Source organism: Myodes glareolus, chromosome 17 (genome assembly GCF_982192425.1).
Source record: "Myodes glareolus chromosome 17, mMyoGla1.1, whole genome shotgun sequence".
In the NCBI taxonomy this organism is placed as follows: domain Eukaryota; kingdom Metazoa; phylum Chordata; class Mammalia; order Rodentia; family Cricetidae; genus Myodes; species Myodes glareolus.
The window spans coordinates 61,354,139-61,378,835 of NC_142042.1; the positions used below are offsets into that span (position 1 = coordinate 61,354,139).

Genomic DNA, 24,697 nt, shown 5'->3' on the forward strand with positions numbered 1-24,697 from the left:
AAAGTCAGAAAGCCCTTGTCTAGGATTTCTGTCTCTTCTTTTATTGACGTATTGGCACCATGTCCTCTTTTATAATAAGGAAGCTTGTCCACGATGAAAAGTTGACATATAGGCCAATATGTCTTCTGTATTAACTGATTCATGCCCACATTTTCAGTGTCGTGAAGCTAAAGTACTTTGAAGCAACATGCTTTGAGGCAGAATGGCTTATGTGTGTTTCTGTCCTCAGTGAATTTATGACCTCAATGAGGACAGAGATTGGCCCAAACACATCAGTGTTCCCCCAGCAGTGTCTGGCATGGTGCCTTCTGGGGGCCTAAAATGTAATTTTGACTTAAATTAAATTATGTGCTTTTACTGTATAATAAATATAAATATGTGCCATGTAGCAAGGCCCTTAATGTGAGGATGAAAAAGTCCAAACATAACTATTCTATCCCTTTGCTTTCAGTTCCTGCCTCTTAGGTCGTATGCTCTCCACTTAGTGGTTACATGTTGTGACACACACGTTTCTCTTAACTATCTTGAGGCGTGTTGTTAAAGATTAAGCCCAGCCCTGTGTAAGTCTACCAACTTGTGACTGTTTGTATACAGTGATGAGCACACAGAAAGAAAGCCGCCTTTGACCGGATGGCCGTTTCTGCTGTGCACTCTATCAGCTGCAGTGGACATAGTCTGTGCTCCTTGCCTCACCAAGGAGATGAGTCAGGCTATCATGAAAGTCAAGAGCAACAGTTGCTGAATTCATTTTCCCTAAAGCGATTACAGTAGGAATTATTCCTATTTAGCTCCTCCGTTGAATAAGAAGAAGTTGCTGTTCTATAGTTAAAACAGGATGGCCTGCACACATGTCAGCTGAGATGTCTCTACCACCCAGTAAGCTTCAGATCCAGGGCATTACACAAGAGATCACTCAAGTGAAAGGGTTAACCTCGTTCTGTCTGTCTTCAGAATGTGAAGAGACTCCTGCAGAACCCTAAAGTCACAGAATTCGATGCAGCTCGTCTGGTGATGCTTTACGCTCTACATTATGAGCGCCACAGCAGCAACAGCCTTCCAGGACTCATAGTGGACCTCAGGAGCAAAGGCGTCTCAGAGAAATATCGAAAGGTGACCTGATGTGTGTGCCTGTGTGTTTTATTTTGATTGAGCGAGGGCCTCACTGTGTCCCAGGGGAAACCTTACACTGATGGCTCCGCTATCAGCCTCCCAAATGCTAGAATTACTGGCAAGTACTGTGTTGCTAAAATTCCTTCCCAGGGGGAGATTTGGTTTAGTGATGTCTACTCCTCCTCCTCCTAAGAGTCCAACAACAAGCCAAGGCAGTTCTACCAAAGTTTACTCCAGGAAACCAGTTAGTTTATTGGGCTTCCTTACAGAGAATAGGTGAGGGGTAACTTACAGGGGTGTGTGTGCTCCTTCCCAAAAGGCCATCCCTGGAAAACCTACCTAGCAAGGATGAGGGCTCCCCATAGCTGTAGAGATGTTGTCTTCTCTAGTCTCCCGTTCCCCGTGCACTGTGGCCTCTCCCAGATGCCATGTTCTATTAAGGCAGAGTTGCATACAGCAGGTGGTAAGTAGCAGCTGGAAACTCAGGCGAGGGCACAAACAGTCAGCAGGACCCATTGAAAGAGCACCCTAACAGCAGCTGCTTGGCTGGGAGAACAGACACTCACAACATAGCACAATACCTGTCACCAAATTTCTATGAAGCCCAAACCTCAGGAACCGAGTCTGTTGTAGGTAAATCACCCTGTTTATTTACAAGGCGCACAGTTCTCTTGTGTCTTCATTGTTTAATTCATTTTAATTAGTAAACATACTAAGTTATGTTTAATAAAATGAGCTTCCTGATACCTAAGCAATAAAAGATTGTTTCCTTTTATTCTTGTATAGCTCGTGTCAGCAGTTGTTGAATACGGTGGCAAACGGGTTAGAGGAAGTGACCTCTTCAGCCCCAAAGACGCTGTGGCTATTACCAAACAGTTTCTTAAAGGACTGAAGGTAGAGTTCTCTTTTCTGTGCTTTTCTAAGTGTGAAACAATTAAAAATCCCGAGGCTGAGTATGAACTGATGAGATCCTGACAGCATATTCCTAATTGTAGTGCTGTGTCCACCCAGCAAAATCTAAGCGATCTCTTGAAACATTGCCTTCTGCGCTGCACTGGGCCAGGGAACTGAGTGGGAAATAACTGGACGCGTTTCCAAGAAGTGTAAACAGTCAGTCACAGCCCTATGTACTGAGTTTGTAATTTAAAATTTGTTAAACTCTCTCTCTCTCCCCATGCGTGTGTGTGTGTGTGTGTGTGTGTGTGTGTGTGTGTGTGTGTGAAGAGGAAAGTCAGCCTTTGGTAACATTCCTTAGAAGCCAGCCACCTTGTTTTTTGACATTGAGGCCTGGGGCTTTCAGGCTCCACTAGGCTGGCTGGCCAATGAGCTCCAGGGAGCCCCCCCCCCAGCCCCCAGTGCTGGGGTAACAAGTGGGCGTGTCTTAGTTTCTTTCCCTGGTGCTGCAGGAAATATTTTGACAAAGTAACTTAAAGGAGAAAGGGTTTGTTTAGTTCACAGGTCCTGGATGTGGTCCATCATTGCCAAATAAGTCAAAACCACAGTAGCTCCAGGAAGTCAGTCACATCACGCCCACAGTTGAAAGACAGCGCATCGCCGGCTCACTTTCTCCACTTACCAGCTGAAATCCTGCCCACAACTAAGATGGTCTTCCCATAAAAATGAACATAGTCAAGGCAGCTCCCCACAGGCATGCCCAGAGGCCTTTCTACCAGGTTGTTTAGAGTCTGTCAGGTTGACAGTGCTGTCATGGACTCCACTAGTCCTTTTTCCTTGATAGAAGGATCTAACGCAGGTCCTCTGTTTGTAGGGCAAGCATCTTATCATCTGAGCTGCCTCCCCTTAACCTGCTCTTGTGTTTCCTGCTTTTCTACCTCCCTGGCTTGATTGAGTCCTCCACACAGCCCTTTCTTTGTGTTTGCTTTGCGTATTATTTAACATTTTCACAACAGAATGAGATTCAGACAGATAAAAGAGTCCAGATTTTCTAATAACTTAAAAGTAACTGAAACCTTATTGAAAATAACTAGCTTTAAGTGTAGTACTTTTGGCCAGGCAGTGGTGGTATACTCCTTTAAACTCAGGAGGCAGAGGCAGGGGGAGTTCAAGGCCAGCCTGGTCTACAGAGTGAGTTCCAGGGTAGCCAGTGCTGTTATATAGAGAAACCCTGTCTTGAAAAACAACAACAACAAAAAATTAGTACTTTTGTAAGACTGGAACATTTTTTTCTAATTAAAATAATTTTTAAATATTCTTAAATTTTGGACTGGGAGATGGTTCATTTTGTTAAGTGTCTGCTGCTCAAACCTGAGTTTAGATCCCCAGCAAACACAGACAAAGCAAATATAGTAGTGTGCATTTGTACCCCTAGTGCCGAAGTATGTGCAGAAGAGGGAGGGAGTCCCTGGAGCGCTCTGGTCAGCCGGTCTAGCCAAATCTGTGAGCTCCAGGTTCAATAAGAGACCCATCTCAAAAAATATGCTGGAGAACCATTGAGGAGGACAACAGTGTTGACCTCTGACATCCATGCACACGTGCATGCACCTTTACCCACCTGCACATATACACACAAACATCCTATTTGATTCTGTTTGATTCCTGTCCAATTCTTATTTGATTCTGTCCCTTAAAGTTTCTATTGAATATATATCCCTTTTCTGATGTATCATTAAATGTTATATTGCTAGCTTCCCCAAAATAACATAAGAACCATTTCCATATTTTAGGGAGTGGAAAATGTGTATACACAGCATCAGCCTTTCCTGCATGAGACCCTGGACCATCTCATCAAAGGAAAGCTTAAGGAAAACCTCTACCCTTATTTAGGCCCCAGCACACTCAGAGACAGGTAAGGTGACAAAGACTAGAAATAAAAATTGGGATCATAGGACAAGCCAGAGAAACTAGCCGTGCCCAAGACATCCAGCTCTTGGCCTTGAGGAGGTGAACTGCCGTGTAGGGAGGGTGAGTGGGGGCTGCAGTCCTGCAATTATAAAATACCCAAATTCTGCCCATTGCCGGAAAACCTGGAAGAGGACTCAAGCTTAAGATGACAGCTGGTTTCAGCTGGGTAAAACCCTGAGCAGAGAACTCAGGTCTAACCTGTGCACGGACTTTGACCCACAGACCATAAATCTATAAACTGTGTGGCTTTTAAAAAGGTGTCTCAAGCTTAGGTCAGTTTGACTCATCAAAGTTCAAGCTTGGTCTGACATTGCAGGCCTCTATGGAGGCTGAGGCAGTAGTATTGCAAATTCAAGGTCTGCTGAGGTTTCACAATGAGCTCAAGACCACCCTGCTTAGATAATGTAGACTCTGTTTCAAATTTTAAACATGTGGGAGAAAAGCATGGCTTTAAGTGAGAAGAGAGAGATGAGGACATAACTCAGTGGTAGTATGCTTGTCTGCCATGCATGGGGATCTGAATGTATTCCCAGTTATCAGAAATTAAAATACTTAAAAAATTTTAATGTCCATAGTTGCTCTGAATACAGTGTTTCTGTGTTCATTGCTCAGAGCACACATCACAGGCCTTCCAGAAGCAGCATTTTCATGTTGTAACAGCCTATGTAAGAGTTCATGTTCATAACAGCCTATGTAAGAGTTCGGTTTTCACCAGTTTTTGAGACTGAAGCTAATCATTTACTAAATGAAGAGTTAAATGTATGTATTTTCTAAAAGGAGTTAGCAAAGATTTTCTCTGAACTCTGAAGATTTCTTTAGTTCTGTCATGTAAATTTATGGTCTTCTTACTGTACCAACCTTTGTGCTTTGTCACATAGCAATAAATAATAGATTAAAAAAAAAACCAAAACTAGAGGAGCCAGTAAAGATGGCTCAACAGGTAAGGGTGCTTGACCAAGCCTGACAACCTGAATTCATGGTGAAGGAAAGAACTGAGTCCCAAACTTATCCTCTGACCTAGAGACACACTCCATGATGCGGGTGTGTTCTCTCTCTCTCTCTCTCTCTCTCTCTCTCTCTCTCTCTCTCTCTCTCACACACACACACACACACACACACACACACACACACACACGTAAATAGAGAAATAAGTAAATAAGTTGTAGAGTCACCGAGAAAGCAGGGAGTCTAGATCACTGTTCCTGGTCACACTGAGACATTGTTTCGGGCTGTGGAGTCTTTGAGTTTGCATGTTAGCATTACATGTGAGCTCCCCGGCCAAGCCTGAATCATTGACTTGCTTTACAGTGAAGAAACAGGTGTCTGAGATCCTTCAGACCCCTCTCCATGTTCTGTGTTTTAGCAGCATATCAGTTTCCTCTTATGCTCTACGGCATCTGTCATTTGGCGTTTCAAACATTAATGCCCAAAATAGATTTGCTACTTGATTGCCAGCCAGAACAGGTTGTTACTGGTTTGGGTGAGGATTGGACTTTGCCAAATGTGGCCAGCACACAAACTGAGAGGCCTGATTAGCAAAGCCATATGTGTCCCAAGAAAAAATGATAACTTTCTTTTGTTAGAACTTTAATCCAGTGTTTAGTTAATTTTAATAAAAACAAAATTTGTCCAGACCAATTTACTTAAGCCAACTTAAAATTTACATGTATTCAAACTCTAGCTAGTTAAGAATTATAGTCATATATATTTATATTGGACCACATAACATAAAGGGACCCAGCATATACAGTTGGTATCCATTGGGTAATTTGATGTAAGAATTTTACTGTTGATATAATTCATCTGTTATTTGAATTGGCAGTTTAGTGTTTCAAAGATATAATGAAATTCAGAAAGAGGAAAATGTTTGAGATTTTAGGTGAATGATTCTTGTACACTGTATTTTTTTCCTTAGTTCCTTAAAAGGAAAACTATGTGGTCCAGAATTTTTTTAAATACAAGGTTAATACCAGATGTAGCTGAGAGTATGATCCAGTCACTCAAACAAAGTGTCTAGGGACCATGCATTAAGATCCAAGGTGTCGGGGCTGGAGAAATGGCTCAGCGGTTAAGAGCACTGACTGCTCTTCCAGAGGACCCGGGTTCAATTTCCAGCACCCACATGGCAGCTCACAACTGTCTGAAAATCCAGTTCCAGGGGACCTGACACCTTCACACCAATGCACATAAAATAAAAGATAAATAAATCATAAATTTAAAAAAAAAATCCAGGGTGTCTGCTAATAACAAAATTTAAAACTGCTCCCAATTTCTCACCTATTTGAGAAGCTTTTGAAAAACCTTGTTCTTGAGGCTTTTAATTAATTTGGTAAGCCATGAATGTGCTTATAGATTTCATATGAGAACGACTGAATGCAGGTAAGAGCCGCTCTTCTAGAGAACCTGGATTCGGGTTCTTAGCACTCAGCCACTTTCAGCTCCAGCTCTAGGAGATCCCATGCTCTCTTCTGGCCTCTTTGGGCATCCACACACACATAGCATATGCTCATACAGATACATACATAAAAATGTTTAATTTATAAAAAACTAAAGAATTGCTGAATGAAAAATTAGCTACTTACTGCTAAAAGGAAGCCTTGGACCAGATGAGTATATTAGTGTACATCAGCAAACCTTGCTGTGTTGAGTCATTGCCAAACAAAGCTCAGATGATCATCCCCCCACAGTGCTTATTAGATCTCCCCCCCCACAGTGCTTATTAGCTGTTGGCATCTGCTACGTTTATCACTGTGATCTAAACATGCATACAGTTAATTATGTTGCTTTATTCTTTGGTACAACAGATGTTTATTGAGTGCTTTCAGTATGTTAAGAATTGTTGTAGACACCGGGGCTGTAGAAGTAGCAGGAAGACCCGTACTTACCCTTAAGGTACCTTTTAGAGTAAACAAAAGTGCTGCAAAGGAAAGAATGGAATGATAAACTGCAAAGTAACTGTGGGCCAGGGAAGGTTAGACTAGGCAGAACCTCGCTGAGGAGGTGGCATTTAAAATGGATTTTTAATTACAAAATAAAAGTCAATCACATAGTGATTAGAAAACACAACTCAAAACAGAGGGAATGCCAAAGTAAAGATCTCAAAGAAGGGAGAGCTTGCCTTTAAACCATAAAGAAGTGCAGGGTAGAGTGTAGTGTGCATGGGGAGGCTGAGCAAATAGGTAGAACTGGGTCACATGGAGCGTGGAGCCACTGGCAAAGTTTGATTTTCTTTGCTTCTTTCTTGTTTTGTAAATATAGAAAGACATGATAAAACCCTGAGACAAAGTACAGCTACTTTTTTTTGTAGATAGTCTCACTGTATAGGTGTAGTCCTGGCTGGTTTGTAACTTGCTATGTAGACCAAACTGGCCTCAAACTCACAGCGATATCTGCCAGTTTCTGCCTCCCTAGTGCTGGGAGTAAAGGTTTGTGTCACTCCCAGCTCCAAATTGTGTTTAAATGATAACTTTGTAAGAGATTGGATTGCGAGTGAAAAGCGAAGAAGCAAGCAGACTACTGAAGGAGGTCTTATGTCCACATAAGACGCGAACGTGACTTAGCTACGAAGGAAGGAAAAGCAGTCTATTTAAGAAAGTATGGTGATTGAGCAAGATTAACAGAAGCCAAGGGTAATGCTCAGGTTTTGAGGAGAAATTAAGAATTTTGTTGAGGTGCCTATTTAATAATAAAATAGAAATGTCACCTATTCCTAGGTATGGTGGCCCACACAAGTAATCCCAGCGCTAAAGAGCTTAAGATGGAAAGTTGAAGGCTTGCCTAGATTCCATAGCAAGGCCTCACTTCAAAAAATATCTGTCCTCAGTTAGGAGGTGATAAGACATTAGTCTTGTAGATCAGATAGGAGCTCTAAAGGAGAAAGAGAAAAGAAAATTGCTCAGAATACAGCGCTGAGCATAGGCTAGGAGCCAGTAGGAGACTCCACAAGAACCAAACAAAAGAAGACAAAGCAGAGGTCGGGCGGTGGTGGAGCACACCTTTAATCCCAGCAGTTGGGAGGCAGAGGCAGGTGAATCTCTGTGAGTTCGATGCCAGCTTGGTCTACAAGAGCTAGTTTCAGGACAGGCTCCAAAGCTACAGAGAAACCTGTCTTGAAAAACAAACAAAAAAGAAGAAGGAGGAGGAGGAGGAAGAGGAAGAAGAAGGAGGAGGAGGAGGAAAAGAAAAAGAAGAAGAAGAAGAAGACAAAGCAGAGATGAGGGAGTCTTCAAGGCAAGCACATGGTAGGTCATGCCCAGTCTTCTGGGACATAAAAAACAAGTACTAAAAATAAAGCCCTCTCAGTTTAGTGGGAAGGTTGGTGGTGGTCCCCAAGTGTCAGCAAGATATGGAAGCCAAGTTTCAGTGAGTTTAGATGCTAAATTAGGAAGTCGTGTAGGATAACAGGTGAAATAGGAAAATGTATTTGAATCTAATTTACTACAAAAATTTAAGTAGAACATCCATGCAAAATCAAATGCCTATTAGTGGACATTAATTTAAAATATACCAAGTGAGCTTAGTTGTCTGGTTTTCAATTGACACTTTTTAACTTATAAGGTTAAATGTGAAGAAGGCAGATGGGTCCAACCAGGATTGCGTATGACTATTAATATAGGTGAGTTTTAAATTGAGGGGTGATTATTGAAAAAAGATCTTAAATTCATGATTTCATGGGTGGCCCACATGTTAGTAATATTAAAATTTAGGCTGTAACATGGATGGTGTAGGAGTAGAAGAAAAACTAGGTGTAACTTAGGTATTTAGGTGAGTAAGCCGTGCTGGGGTTAAAGTCTCTGGAAGTGTTGAGAAGAATACAGAGGAGGACAGTGAGCCGAGCTAGGTCTCTAGAGAGTAAGGGCAGCCAGGAAAGGAGGTCGGGAGAAGCAGCACAGCATGTTACAGACATCTAAAGTCTTGGAAACTCTGAAGGAGGAGGCAGAGAAATGGTCCAAACTGGTTGAGGGCATAGAAGATATTATTCTATGTCACCTCTAAGCTCTGCCTAGCAGAAGCAGGATGAAGAGCACTTGAAAAACACTCTACTTAACAATTCCAAATTCTAAAAAGTTTATCTTGTAAACAAATATACACTCACAAGTACACAAAGACATGTAAACCCGGTATTCACTGGAACATGAATTGTCACAGCAGTCTAGAGACAAGCTAAACACTCACCACAGAGGACGGGAGCTCAGTTACAGCTCAGCACTGTGAGTTCTCGCCTTCCTTCCTTCCTCCCTCCCTCTCTCTCTCTCTCTCTCTTTTTCTTTCTTTCCAGACAAGGTCTTATTAGGCTGGGCTGGAAATCACTACATGGCCTAGGTTGGCCTTCAACTCAATGTCTTCCTGTCTTAGCTTCCTGTTGTTCCACCAAAGCCTAATTCTTAATTTAATTAAATTAATTAATTTAATTTAAATTATTTTAATGGGCTAATTCTTCATGGAGGATATGCAAAACTCTCTAAGATATACTTATGGAAAATCCAAGATGGTATCATTCACCCTTTTGTGGAAAAAATGTAAGCTATGACTATGTATATGTAAGCATATGCTTAACTATACATATATACATGACATGTATATAATATGTGTGTGTATAGCATGGTTTATGAAAGAAGACATGAGAACTGCTGATTATTACCTCTGAATGTTGAGGCAGTGGTTCATTATATCATACATAGCCTTCTCATTAACTATTGTATTAGATAATAGATATTATATATATATATTGAAGTAAGAGTTAATTAGTCTTTAAGGTTTTCACATTATCCAACAGTATTTTACAAGGAGTAAGAATTCAATAATTATTCATTAAGTTATATAGATACACTAAATATGCCAAAATTTACCATTGGAAAATTTAGTTGATAATTCAGATTTTTGTTGGTTGTCATTAATTTGATCTGGATTTTGGCTCTGCTCCTGCTTAGCCCCAGTATCATCTCTGGCCACTTTCTTGGCCCTAGTACCTCACACTGTTCACCTGGGTCATCTTTATAATGGCTTAGGTGTCATGATGGAACGTCTCGGCTTTACCATTGTTATCACAGAACTGTGGCAATAGTGCAGACTTGCACAGCCAGAGCACCTACATTCTTTTAGTCTTAGCTGTGTAATTGGTGGTTACTGTTTGAGAATAAGGACATGAAAGGGGCTGATCTTCATTCTGCAGATGGACTTATTTATCCTCCCTCTCTGGCTAAACCTTTCCACACAGTTGCTGCTTGTCTCTGATAGACACACATTTCATAGACTCTTGTTGCAGACACTGCTTTTGTTTCTATAAAAGCCATTTTCCCTGCAGAAAAATATCAAAAGAACTTTATTATCTTTAAGTATATTCAAAATTTTAAATTTTAGGCCTAAGAGTAGTGGTCCACAAAGTAGGTTAAGTGTTACATTTGAAAAGTTTTTCCTGATTAGCTCATATGTAGAAATAATAGTTTCTAGAAATACTATATTTGATATTTTATTTTTCTAATAAAATAAGATACAAATTAGGCTCTTAGTTTGTCCTTGTGTAGCTGGATATAGCATGAACTGGCTGCTGTTTTCTAACATTTCTGACTGCCTAATTAATGCTTTGGGTTGCTATGGTGAATTACAGAGCATAGAAAGATGCACATCGACTTGAACTTGTGTATCCCATCATGTATAAAAGATTTTCTGTACATTTTACCACTGGTCTCATACATAGGAATGTCTTTTTTTTCTGAGACAGGTTTCTCTGTATACTCCTGGCTGTGCTGAAACTCTCGCTCTGTAGACCAGGCTGGGCTCAAACTCAGAGATCCCCCTGCCTCTGCTTCCCGAGTGCTGGGATTAAAGGCGTGCGCCACCATGGAACATCTTTTAAAATTCACTGGGAAAAGGAATAAGAAGAAAAATGTTATGAGACTCTTAAGTTTTGTTTTAATTTTCTGTTTGAGACAAGGTCTCACTCTGTAGCTCCAGCTGGCTTCCAATTCTCAACAATACTCCTGCCTCAGACTCCCAAGCGCTGAGATTGTAGGTGTGAGCCGTCACACCCAGTTTCAGAGACTTTTTTTAAAGATTTATTTATTTTTTTTATGTGTATGTGAATGTGCCTGTGTGGGTTTATGTCACCATGGACATGCAGGTGCTGCTGAAGGCCAGAGTATCTCAGGCACCTTGAAACTGGAGTTACAGGCAGTTGTGAGTCACCTGATGTAGATGCTGAGAACCAAACCCAAGTCCTCTGCAAAAAGAATAAGTGCTCTTGGGGGCTGGAGAGATGGCTCGGTGGTTAAGAGCATTGCCTGCTCTTCCAAAGGTCCTGAGTTCAATTCCCGGCAACCACATGGTGGCTCACAACCATCTGTAATGAGGTCTGGTGCCCTCTTCTGGCCTGCAGACATACACACAGACAGAATATTGTATACATAATAAATAAATAAATATTTTTTTAAAAAAAGAATAAGTGCTCTTACCACTGAACCATCTCTCTAGCCTTTTATGCAAGTTTTTCAGAAGCTGAAGAGATGGCTCAACAGTTAAGAACACTTGTTCTTGCAGATGACCCAGGTTCAATTCCCACACCTACGTGGCACCTTCCAACTGTCTGTAACTCCAGTTCCAGGGAATCTGATGCCCTCTTCTGACCTCCATATGTACCCGGTGTGCACATGGCACACAGATAGACAGTCAGCCAAACACTCATACACATAAAATAAACTTTTTAAAAAAGGGTCTTCAGGAACTTGAGAAATGACTCAGGGATTTAGAGCACTTGTTGCTCTTACAGGGGACCCAGATTTGATTCTCAGCACCCACATGGTGGCTCACAGCCATCCATAACTCAAGTTCCAGGGGATCTGAAACCTTCTGAGTTCCACAGGACCAGGCACATGCATGTTACACATACTTGCAGGCAAAACATTTATACATATACCATAAAATAAAATCTATAAAAATTTGTTTTTAAAGTTTTTCATAAATGTTCCTTAGTCACATTGAATTAACAACAGGAGGCTCAAAACTTGTATTAATTACATCATAGTCAAATATGACATAGTCATCTTTATTAGGTGTACAGTTGGACCAAATTCTAAGACTCTCTTTATCTAGGATTTTTGGTTGTTTTGTTTTAAAGATTTGTGTATATGCTCTTGTGTCTTGAGTGTATTGCACATGTGTTCAGGTACATCTGTGCACACATATAGAGGCCAGCAGGGAACGTTAGGTTCCTCTTCTAGCACTCTCTGCCTGTTCTTTTTAGACAGGATTTCTCTTGAATCTAGGGTTCACGTTTTCTTGGCCTGGCTGGAAGTCAGCAAGCCCCCGTGCACTTCCTGTCCCTACGTGGTTCAGAACTGGGTTACAATCATGAATGAGACATCGTATGCTGAGATTCAAACCCTGATCCTCATGATTGTGTAGAAAACACTCTTAACTGCTCAGCCATCTCTCTGGCTCCATAGCTAGGTGCTGCCCTTATATTTTGCATAACCTACATAAGAGGGCGGCTACAGGTACCAACACCATTCCCCAGGGCGCTTTCTTTGCCTGCTTGGTGGCTTTTCTGATTTACCAGATCAGGAGCTCAGAACACAAGCGTTCCGATCTGACTCCCCTCACTAGTCACTAAGATAATCACTGTACTCCCTGCAGGTAGGCAGTCTGTCCTTCTTAATAATCTGTGCAATCCACCACTGTTTATTTATCCAAACCCAAACTGCTTGATGGGCCTCTGGATTGTCCTTCACCATAAGGAGCACTGCCCAGGAAATCTCATTTTCTGAGACAATGATATCTCACCCTCTGTTCTGTCTCTCTTTTCATCCCTCAGAGTCCTGCGGGCTCTGAACCTTAGCTAGTCCTCAGCACCCCAGAGGCCCTGCCTCTAGCCGCTGTAGTCAGAGTATACCCTCCTAGTGTTCTCACAAGGGGATTACATCTCAGTGTGTTAACCCTTGGGGGACACCCTCAAACCATAGTGGGCAGAGCCACTTGCTACATGTGGCCAATGCTGTTGAAGAAATGAAATTTTAATTTAATTACATTAATTTAAATCACCATATTTGAAGAATATGAGGGAAGGGGTGTCTTAGAGTTTTTATTGTTGTGAAGAGAAACCATGACCATGGCAACTCTTTTTTTGTTTTGTTTTGTTTTTTTGAGACAGGGTTTCTCTGTGTAACAGTCCTGGCTGTCCTGGAACTCGCTTTGTAGACCAGGCTGGCCTTAAACTCACAGAGATCCTAGTGTTTCTGCCTCCTGAGTGCTAGGGTTAAACGCATGTGCCACCTCCAAGCTACCATGGCAACTCTTATAAAGTAAAACTTTTAATTGAGGAGACTCACTTACAGTGTCAGAGGTTCAGTTCACTATCATCATGGCAGGGAGCATGGCGGCGTGCAGGCAGATGTGGTCCTGGAGGAATAGCTGAGAGTTCTACGTTTTGCAGGCTACAGGAAGTCAACTGACTGTCACTCTCAAGTGGGAAGCTTGAGCAAAAGAGACCTCAAACCCGCCCCCACAGTGACACACTTCCTCCAACATGGCCATACCTCCTAATAGTGCCACGCCCTGGGCATCATTTTCTTTCAAACTGCCACAGTTAGTGTAGTCTATGAAGTGGCCAAGTGGCTAGACTCTGGGTACCTCTTTGAAAACTTAGGGAGGTGAAACAGAGCCACCCAGGAAGAGGAAAAAAATGGCCACTGATAGAGCAGGGAAAAAAAACAGGAGAACATAATACCCTGGATGTTTATCCAGAGAAAGCAGATAGGCAGCTGTCAGATGTTGTTGGCAGGTGAAGACAGAGACTGAAGGATGGTTATGTGGAGTTAGCAACGTGTCCCACTCTGGCAACAGAAGTCACTTAGTGGAGTCTGGAGCCAAACTCCCTGAAATTAGCTTCCGATGAGATGGCCAGATCGCAGTAAGAAGTCATCATGAGATTCTGCTTTGTCACCTGCACATTTGAAGGGACAGCAGCTTTGAAATGCATGGTCCTGACACATGGGAGAGCGGGCACTCTGCTGGATTGTTGGTGTGATGGCATATGTGAAATGACTGGGAGAGCTTTCTCACAAAAATAATACATTTTTGAGACAGGTTCTTACTGTGAAGCTTTTGCTAGCACAGTACTTGGTATATTTACCAGATTAACCTCGAACTCACAGAGATCCACCCACCTCTGCCTCCCAAGTGCTGGATTAAAGGCATGCACCTCCATGCCCAATTTCTAAATTTTTAAAAATGATTAGATGTTTTTCATATGTATGAGTGTTTGCCTGTGTGTAAGTGCACTTCGTGTGTTCCTGGTGCCCACATGAGGCCAGAAGAGGATGCTGGATCCTCTGAAACTGGAGATGCAAATGACTGTGAGCCACTGTGTGGGTTCTGGGAGCCTGGTCCTCCACAAAAATAGCAACTGTACAGTGTGGGGTAGCAAGATGCAAAGGGATTTGCTGCCAGACCTGAAGACCTGAGTTCAATTCCCCAGATCCCAGATAGTGGAAGGAGAGAAGTGGTTCCTGCAAGTTATCCTCTGACAGCCACATACATGTTTCATGGGTACAGGAATGCATTTGTCCACACACATATAGGCACAGAAGAGCACCAGTGGTCACCTCTGTAGGAATGCTGGGGAGTGGACACACTAGAGACAGGGATGACACAGCAAAAGAGTCAGAGTGAGAAGTGTCTTCAGCATGTTTGTGTTTCTGCTGTGTGCTTGCCTTTATCTACTTCAAAACAGCTTGGAGTGTCTTTAACTGTTACTGTTTGATTGGTTGGCATTTAAATTACATTTGTGTGTGTGTGTGTGTGTGTGTGTGTGTGTGTGTGTGTGTGTGTGTGTGTGCGTGCGCACATATGTACAGGGTTCAAAGGACAACTTGCAGGAGTGTGTATTCTTCTACCATGTAGGTTCTGGGTATTAAACTTAGGCCGTCAGACTTGGTGACAGGCACTTTGGCCCAGTGACCCAATCTCCTTGGCTCTGATTTGTTTTAAACACTGTCTCACTATAGAGCCTGGTTGGCCTGGAACTCACTACATAGACTAGATTAATCTCAAATCTCCAGATTCCTATACCTCCCAAGTGCCAGTATGCCCCACAGGCACTACCACATACGTCAAAGATGTATCTTACAAATAAGAACTCGTAAGACCTTTTCAAGTGTGTGCAGTGCATGACTCTTAGAGCACTGCAACTTGACACATTGCTTGGCCTGGGTGTTTTCTGTGTGTCTATAGTGTTAAGAATAGAACCCAGAGCTTGTACAGGCTGGGATAGCCCCAGCCTCTGTCTGGAGTTTTAGATGAAGTTTATTTTAGTAGGTGAATTTAGTGCCTGGAGAGATGGCCCAGCAGTTAAGAGCACTGGCTGCTCCTCCAGAGGACCTGGGTTCAATTCCCAGCACCCATATGACGGCTCACAGCTGTCTATAAGTCCAGTTCCAGAGGATCTGACATCTTCTGCCTCCATGGGCAGAGACATCCATGCAGCCCAAACATCCGTGCATATAATTAAATAAAATCATAAAGAAATTAAGTAAATTTAGTGTCTTAAAGGCAAGATTTTATGTCCCAAGTCCCATAAAGTGTCATAATTGGTTCTCCAACTAGTTAACTGCAAAATAACTACCTCTTCATATATTCAAACTTGCATACTGTCCAATGGAGAGTTTCTGTCATTAGAGACCACCTGAACTTATTGCAATAGCTACACTATCGGCTTCTGTTTCCGTGAAGTCCTATAAGAACAACTTCTGTCTTGGTTTACTTGTTTCAAGGTATTTTAGAAAGACACATGGAAACCCAAAGAGGAAATGTACAGTGTTTTTCCATAGTCTATACATAAGCATCTGTATCCTGACTATTTGGTTTGGGGTCCTAACTTCCAAAATGGATCCTTTTGCTTGATGTAGTTTTTTTTAATTTATTTATTAATTATGTATACAGCGTATTCCTTACATATATGCTGCAGATCAGAAGAGGGCACCAGATCTCATTACAGATGGTTGTGAGCCACCATGTGGTTGCTGGGAATTGAACTCAGGACCTCTGGAAGAGCAGCCAGTGCTCTTAACCTCTGAGCCGTCTCTCCAGCCCTTGATGTAGTTTTTAAATAAAGTGCTGTAACACAATTGCTTGCCTGGTTAATTTTCTCTTTTTTCGATGACACACAAAAAAGAAAAGACAGACTTTAATAACTGAAAATATGTTGTTATGCCTGCAGAAAGAGCTGATAGGAAGAGTGTTTTCTTTTATGACGAAGCCATTTTGATAAGATAGAAACACAGGAAACAACTTATTGCCACCCAGATGAAACCAGTGCCCAACTGTATACTTGTTATTGCCAAAGAATGCAGAAGAAGTGGATTACATTGTTAATTTATGTGTCCAGTTTTTTAAATTTTATTTATTTATTTTATGTATATGAATGTTCTATCTGCACATAAGCCTTTATCCAGAGGGGCATCAGATCCCATTCTAGATGGTTGTGAGCCACCATGTGGTTGCTGTGACTCTAACTCAGGACCTCTGGAAGAGCAGCCAGTGCTCTTAATCTCTGAGCCATCTGTCCAGCTTATGTCCTTTCTTTTATGTAATTATCACAGCATAGGGGCATCGCAGTATAACAGTAATCTTACAGGATGCTTGGAGTCCTTGACAAGGGCCACAGTAAACAGCACTGTAACTCAGTGCTCGACACGGCTGTATTTGAAAGGAGACTGGTACAGCGTAAATTACTGCTTATTGAGAGCATGTTGCAGTACAGCACTCTGTAGACTCTTGAATATAAAAGAATATTTTTGCATTTGGTTCCAGCAAACACCATTGTGCTATTCTGAAATCCCCAGCACAGAAATAAGACATCCGCTCATAAGGAGAAAGCAAATCACTATTCAGCATTTCCTTCTGTTTCCTGCCAATTTGAGATAATTAAAACTTTTTTTAAACCCTTTATTCTGCTTTAATTCTGCTTCCTTCACCAAAAAACGGGGGAAGGGGGCTTGGAATTTGAAACTGTGTATATAATAGTAACAGATCTTTGCCCCCTTTTTCTGTCTTAGCCTGTGATATTCTCTCTGTCTTCATCATCACAGGCCTCAGGATATCATCGTGTTTGTTATAGGAGGAGCCACCTATGAAGAGGCGCTAACAGTTTATAACCTGAACCGCACCACTCCTGGAGTGAGGATCGTTCTGGGAGGGACAACGATACACAACACCAAAAGGTAAAGGCTGCCCCCGGGGTTGTGTGCAGAGTTCCTGTATCTTGGAAAGACTGGTGACCAAACTGCAGTAAACCAAAATGCTCTGGCAACTGCAGCACCTTCTCCTTGAGAAGGCGGCGTCTGTGAGCTGAGGAACTGATTGAGAGGCGCCAGCCATGCTGGACTGCTAACAGCCAACCAGACAGGCACTTTGGAAATGGCTGAAGCTGGCATGGGGTGTTTCTGGTTAGTTGGCTTTATTCAGTATGTATTAGGGAGAAGACTATAAAGACAAGCTAAGAGTCTATCTCAAGTCCTATCTATCAGGAAATGCAGAACAGAAGCGATGAAGTAAGACACTGGAGAGAGGGAAAAGAACTATAGATTCTTCAAGCGGCTAAGGGAACTGGCAAATGTCTCATAAAGAAGAGAATGTACAAGCAGGGCCTCAAATAAAGCCTGAGTATATGAAGGGAGAGTGTGCCCTATTGACAGCTGACTCCAGGGCTGTAGGCAGCGTGCACAGACACAGAGCTGTAGGGCCTGCGATTCAGAGTGTGTGCAGCAAAGTACACAGTTGGGTTCTCTACACCAGTGTGGAAGGCTGGGGTACGGAGCTGAGGAATTTTTATTCTGATGTAAGAAAATGGAAATATTGAAGTTTTTAAGTAGCAAAATTACAGGAAACTTATATTGTTTTAGAAAAGCTAACTTGGCGGTAAGGGAAGAAAGACTCCTCGAGAAGTAGGGCAGGACGGTTGGATTTAGCGGTGGGCCTGAGAGGGTCTGTGCTGAGACTTGGGTTTGGGTAGCTGGGATCATGAAAAAACTTAAATGTTCTTTCATTGCATATCATTTTTTATTTTTAAACATAATTTTGCCTTTTTTATGGAAGTAATGTACATATACTCTGAAAGGTTTTTTGGGTTTTGCTGTTGTTGTTTAGTTCAGAAAGTATACAGAGAAGGAGAAGCCCCACAGCCCAACCACTTAATCTGATGTCCTTATGACATTTCTTCCAAGTCTGTGTGAAAAGGTCCCATTGCAATTCTGTTTTAAAACCTGTCTATTTTAGTTTGATATAAATACTGTTAGTATTTATTATTATCATTATAACATCATTATCCATTGACAGATTTTTGAAAGAAAGGGCTGCTTGGGTTTTTGTTGTTTTTGTTTTGTTTTGTTTTTGTTTTCAAAATCATTTCTCTGTGTCGTCCTGGTTTTTTTGGACTTCACTCTATAGACCAGGCTGGCCTCAAATTCACAAAGACCCCCTGCCTCGACCTCCGGAGTGCTGGGATTAAAGGTGTGCACCTCCACCGCCCACTACTGCCTGGGTTTTAGCTGTAGTTTTCTCTTAACTCTTCTTGTGAGCTTGGACAGGTCACTTAGCCCCTTGTTAGTGTTCAGAACATGCTGACACACACGTTTTTTAGTGTGTGTAAATTGCCAGTAAATGTCCTTGCCCACTTAACCATAAAGGTATTCTTTTTATTTTTCTTAACCATTTTAAATTTTCTGTATGTATAATTAAGAATATTAAGCTGGGCGGTGGTGTCACACGCCTTTAGTCCCAGCACTCGGGAGGCAGAGGCAGGCAGGTCTCTGTGAGTTCAAGGCCAGCCTGGTCTACAGAGTGAGGGCCAGAACATGACAAGCACAGCCCCAGCATGGCAGACATGGCGCCGACACGTTTTGCCTTTTAGCTTTCTCTCCCTTGCTAAACTGTTAGATCTCATTCCTAAAGTTAGCCACCAAGGTCCATTCCCTTATTTGTCCACTGATTCATTCCTGAGATACAACACCAAGGTCCAACAATCAAAATTCATTTTTTGGCTAATATGTCCAATGAGGATTTACCAATGTACCCTACAATAGGCTACCCTCTTTTTCTCCTTAAAAACCTACTCCTGGAAACAAAACAAAACAAACCTGCTTTTTCTTGCTTGCTGCTGCTGCTGCTACCACCTTTGCAGTCACATCCCCTGCCCCATCCCCCACCCCTTCCCCTCCTGGGTAGTAAGTAAATCTCCTTTGTGCTGAGAATGTGGTATCTGGGTGTGTTCTGTACCAATTCCAGGATGCCAGCCTCCCTTATAGTTGCTGTTTTAGTTTTTTATGTAATTCTGTGATTTTTGCCTTTGATGTTATGCTTAGAAAGTTATTTCCCAACTAAATTTATAAATGCTAACATTTTTTCATTACTTTTAGAACTCATGTTTAAACTTGTACCTTAATAATCTCTCAGAATTTTAAGCTATACAGAGAAACCCTGTCTCAAAAACAAAAAACAAAAAGTAAATAAGTAAATAAGTAGTCAGAATTTTATTTTGGTTTAAACCATATAATGGACTTTTACAGCAGACATACAGTGCTTTATATTTTCCTCTGACACCGAATGCCTGGTGACATTTCAGCACCATGTTTCTGCTTCTCTGGACGCTAGCTGGCCGGATCCTTAACAGTTCCCCCAGTTCTGCTGGTGTCTGTCCATCTAGGCTAGCTTAGACTCACGAACTGAGGCTCAGTCTCACAGGACGGCCCACTTAGAGCCAGCCACAGCCCTCTAGGTGTGGTAGCTGTTAGAGCTGTGTGCAGAACTCGGGAAACCGCTCCACTCACATTCACTAAATGTGCAGGGCGAGGGGTAGTGGGCAGGGTGGGCACGCTGCACTCAGCAACCTGGGAGACGTTTGAACTTTGGCATTAGAGGAGTTTATGGGATTCCGTTCTGTGAGTATGACTAAGTTACTGCCCACTGGCGACTCAGATGCTCGCCATGTCCCCAAGGCTGGAGCACATGCTGTCAGTTCCAAGCCTCTGACCAGGGGCCTCCTAAGATTAGCTTCACTGAAACAAAGAGCACTCAGGAAATGCAAGGGTTGCAGGAGCTCTGTGCCAAGAATGGGGACAAAGACAGCTTTCTATAATGCCCCATGCATGTCATTACATACAGAAGAGTCATCTCAGTGAAGTATCACACTCACGACACCCCTGTGACCAGTGTCTTCAGAAAGGCCCCTCGTGCCCCTCTCACAACCCCCTGCGTCATCACTGCTTGTGGAATTTCTGTTGCCATAAATTGATTTTCCCTAGTCATAAAAGATACTTGTTATCCAGGAATAGTGGCACACACTTTAATCCCAGCACTTGGGAAACATAGGCAGGCAAATCCCTGTGAGTTCAAGGCCAGCCTGGCCTGCAGGTTCAGACCAAAAGGGCTACAGGATGAGACCTTGTATCAAGAACGAAATAAATTTTTTAAGAGAAGATAAATGAAAAAAGATAAATATAGAGACTAAACATTTTAGGGCCTGTGTTATAAGCACTCCACCACTGAACTGCACCCTACCCATAGAATGACACCCTGATTTCATAGAGCTGTACCTCATTCCCATAGAGCTAAACCCCACTCCCATAGACCTACGCCCCGCTCCCATACACCCAAACTGATCAGCTCGACTCAACGTTCCTCCCAAATAGATTTACCTACAGACTTGTCCCTCTTCTTCCTCTAGTTTGCTTTTTCATTCTGGCCTTCTCTTTGATACAGTCTTCTTTTAACTAGGAAACACCCTTCTTCCATTTGCTGGTCACCTTGATGTGTCTAAAAATGTGTTACTAGCTCAATTTAGAATTCTGGGCTGAGGACTGGAGAGATGGTCTAGCAGTACTTGCTGTTTTTCCAGAAGACCCAGGTTCAGATCCCAGAACCTACATCAGGTGACTATTTATAACTATTTATAACTCCAGCTCCAGGATCCAACAACCTCTTCTGACCTTTGAGGGCCAACATACATACAAATAAAAATAAGAATTGTAAACAGGGCACTGGAGTGATGGCTCAGTGGTTAAGAGCCCTGGTCACCCTTCCAAAGAACCTGGATTCAATTCCCAGCTCCCATGCGGAGTTCACAACTGTCTGTAAGTCCAGTTCCATTGGATCTGACACCTTCACACAGACATATATACAGGAAAAACACCAATGCAGTTAAAAAATAAATTATTAAAAAAAAAAGAAAAGAATTGTAGGCAGAAGTTTCTGGCCTGCCTGGTCCCGCAGCAGCCATTAAGTCCCAAATAAACACACAGAGGCTTATATTGATTATAAACTGGTTGGCCTATTGCTCGGGCTTATTTCTAACTAGCTCTTACAACTTAAATTAACCCATAATTCTTATCCATGTTTAGCTACGTGGCTTGGTACCTTTTCTCAGTAAGGCATTCTCATCTTGCTTCTTCTGTGTCTGGCTTGCAACTGCATCTCTGCCTTTCTTCTTCCCAGAATTCTCTAGTCTGGTTGCTCCACCTATACTTCCTGTCTGGCTACTGGCCAATCAGTGTTTTATTAAAGCAATACAAGTGACAAATCTTTACAGTGTACAAGAGCATCATCCCACAGCAAAAAACGAGTCTCTTTAGAGAAGGGGGTTTTTATCTTAAAGACTGAGTTCCAGGGGTGGTGTTTTTGTCCAGCACTGAACGTCAGCAGGGTTGTTTCCCTTGTTTCCTTCAACAAATGTTCTTTCGGGTTGGACGTGGTGGCACACTCTTTTTTTTTTTTTTCCAGTTTTTCAATACAGGGTTTCTATGTGTAACAGTCCTAACTGTCCTGTAACTAGCCTTTGTAGACCAGGCTGGTCTTGAATTCAAAGAGAGCCACCTACCCCTGCCTCCCAAGTACTGGGATTAAAGGTGTGCAACTATCACCCAGCTGTGGCACATTCCTTTAATCCTAGCACTTCTGAGGTAGAGGCAGGCGGATTTTTGTGAATTTGAGACCAGCCTGGTCTACAGAGCCAATTTCAGGCCAGTTTTAGGACAACATAGAGAGAAACTGAGTCAAAAACAGAAAAAAATCTTTTCTCACAATGATTGTTAATTGTTTTTCATCTGAAGACAATCTTCTGATTCTTCCCCTGTTCCCCACCACCACCACCACCAAGACAGGTTCTCTATGTGTAGCTCTGGCTGTCCTGAACCTCACTCTGTAGACCAGGCTGGCCTCGAACTCAGAGATCCATCTGGCTCTGCCTCCTGAGTTAAGGAATTAAAGGCGTGTGCCACAACCACCTGGCTTCTTCTGATTCTTTTCAAAGATTATCCTTTTTTATCTTAGGTTTTCTAATTTTAATATTCTGCATGTAAATATTCTTACATATGTTATTTTTTATAAATTTTATGTTTGGCATAATTTCTGGAAAAATTCTAGTCACATTTCTTCGAATGTTACCACTTTTCCGCTCTCTGTGGTCTGTCCTTCTGGAACTCCCACAAGGTATGTGTTGGACCCTCATGCCTCTTAACCTCTGTTTTTCAGTGTCTCTTACCTCTGTTGCTCTCTTCTGTATGAATTTTTCAGATCAGTATTCCAGCATAGGCACTCTCTATAGCTCTGTGGACTCTGTGTTTACTGTCTCCCTTGAATTTTAATTTAGAATAGTATGTTATACTTTAAATTATGTTTGTTTCTTTTTCAAATTTGCCTTACTTCTGCTAATGTCTTCCTTCTCATGCTTTCAAGTTCTTAGTTTCGTTCAAGTCCTGTAATTTTTTAAATTAAAATTTATATGACTTCTCCTTCTTCCCTTCAGCCCCCTCACGCACCCTATACCCTCACAAATTAATGACCTCCTTTTTCTTCAATTGCTGTTGTTACATATGTGTGTGTATAAATGTATATATGTATACCTCCATATATAGGTACAAGGATAAATTTCAGAATGTAGTTAGGAATTAAGTCCTGTAATCTGAAGTGCATGGGAGGACAGAGCCGGCTGATGTTCAAGCATCCCGGTTACCATTTGTGAACACAGAACTTTCAAGCCTCTAGTCTAATTCCGTTTCTCACAGAAGCTTTCTTCCTGTCCATGCCCTCGTGTAGCATTTATACATAAATATTACATATTATAAAAACATAAATACTAATGTGTAGCCATGATCTTGTTTCAGAATCCTGGCATGTCACCTGTCTGGCTTACACGCTCTCCATCTGATTTCTGATTACTTTTCAGTTTCCTCCTATTTATTTATTTATTGGAACAGAACTTCCTCACTATCCCTGTCCCCTGTTTCTGCTTCCTGAGTACTGGAATTAAAGGGAACAGTAACCACCCCATCTCCTCTTGCTTTTTAAGCATTTAGATACGCACTTAAGTATGTTTGTAATTTTCTCTTGCCTTTCTATGTGTCTTGTTGTAAGAGAATCTTTACTTTATATATTCTGCCTTACGTGCAGGAGTGGAAGTGTCCGTGAATTAACAGTTAGGTTCTGGGGAGCATATAATGTAGTTATGACATTATATTTCATTTTCAGATTTTTAGATGATATTGTTTTGAAAGGTAGCCTTGCATCCAAAAATGATTAACAAGTTTGATACCTACCTAATTCAGTGGCTAATGAGGTAAACTTGAATAGTTTTTGACGTAGAAGTGACTTAATACTGTTACAATCATTTCGTTTAGGTTTTTTCCCTTTGCTGCTGGCAAAAACAATGATACATTTAATTACTGAGCATATCCTGTATGCTAAGGACAATACTAAGTATTTTATGTATATCCATTAATCCTGGCATATACCATCATCAGAGCAGTTAATTAACAAGAGAGAGACAAAGACCGAGAGATTGAGATTAGAAGTCAGAGCCCAATGTGCAGTTCTTTCTTCAGTATCTCTCAAACGTCTCTGACCATGTATTGTTCCGAATATTTCAAAATCTAGGTTAAAAAGAAGGTTTTGTTAGTGCTTGCTGGCAGCCATATAGTGTTTTATCTTCTTGATTCAAATAAGTTCTCCCAAGTATATTAAGATAATCTTTTGTCTTTAATATATTCTAATCTCAATGTTCAAAATACAATCTTTAAACACTTTAAATATTCTTTCTGGGAGTTATATTTCTACTGAGTCTATATAACTCCATGACCTAAGAAAATAGCACCTTCCCTTTAACTTGAAATATCAGAAGTGTAAAGTTAAACATCTACATCTCATTTTAAAGATAAGTAGAATTACAAAGAATTATATATGAACATCCTAGTAAAATAGTCTTACCAAATGTAAATAAAAATGCATATTTTTAGATATTTCACTATAGTACTTTGAATAAAATTTCACTTTACTGTTTAAAAAAAACTAATTTAAATTTTTTCGTAAGATAGTGTCAGTTACTAAGCAAATGATCTTTTGTGTATGTGAAATTAAGAAATAAGAGCCCGCTAGTGGTGTCAGGTATAGGTTTCCTCTTGTAGAGCAGGACTTAAAACCAACCAGAAAGTGATTGGCTACTCCTGTAACATCTATGCCACTATTACACCAGTGGTCATGTCTGGCAGTTTTTGGCCACTAGAAGAGGAAGGGTCAGTTTTTAAGAGTGTAGCCCTGATAAGTCAGCCCCACTCCAGTGGAAGGCTATCCAAGAATATTTGGGCAGCACAATTTGGCCTTGATGTGAAGGTGTGGGAAGGGAGAAAGGGTGTATCTGAGACAAGTTAGGAGAGGGAGGATGAGTATGATTAAAATACAGTGTATG

General features: G+C 41.6%; 1 protein-coding gene across 1 annotated transcript in view; it reads left to right on the top strand.

Moving 5' to 3' along the window:
- The window catches only part of Vps45 (vacuolar protein sorting 45 homolog), a 65,312-nt gene that overhangs the window by 25,407 nt on the left and 15,208 nt on the right, over positions 1-24,697 (top strand). The window contains exons 11-14 of the mRNA XM_048427876.3: positions 952-1,110; positions 1,897-2,004; positions 3,795-3,916; positions 17,055-17,186. Of these exons, the coding sequence (XP_048283833.2) occupies positions 952-1,110; positions 1,897-2,004; positions 3,795-3,916; positions 17,055-17,186 (521 nt within the window). The remainder of the gene's footprint in view (positions 1-951; positions 1,111-1,896; positions 2,005-3,794; positions 3,917-17,054; positions 17,187-24,697) is intronic.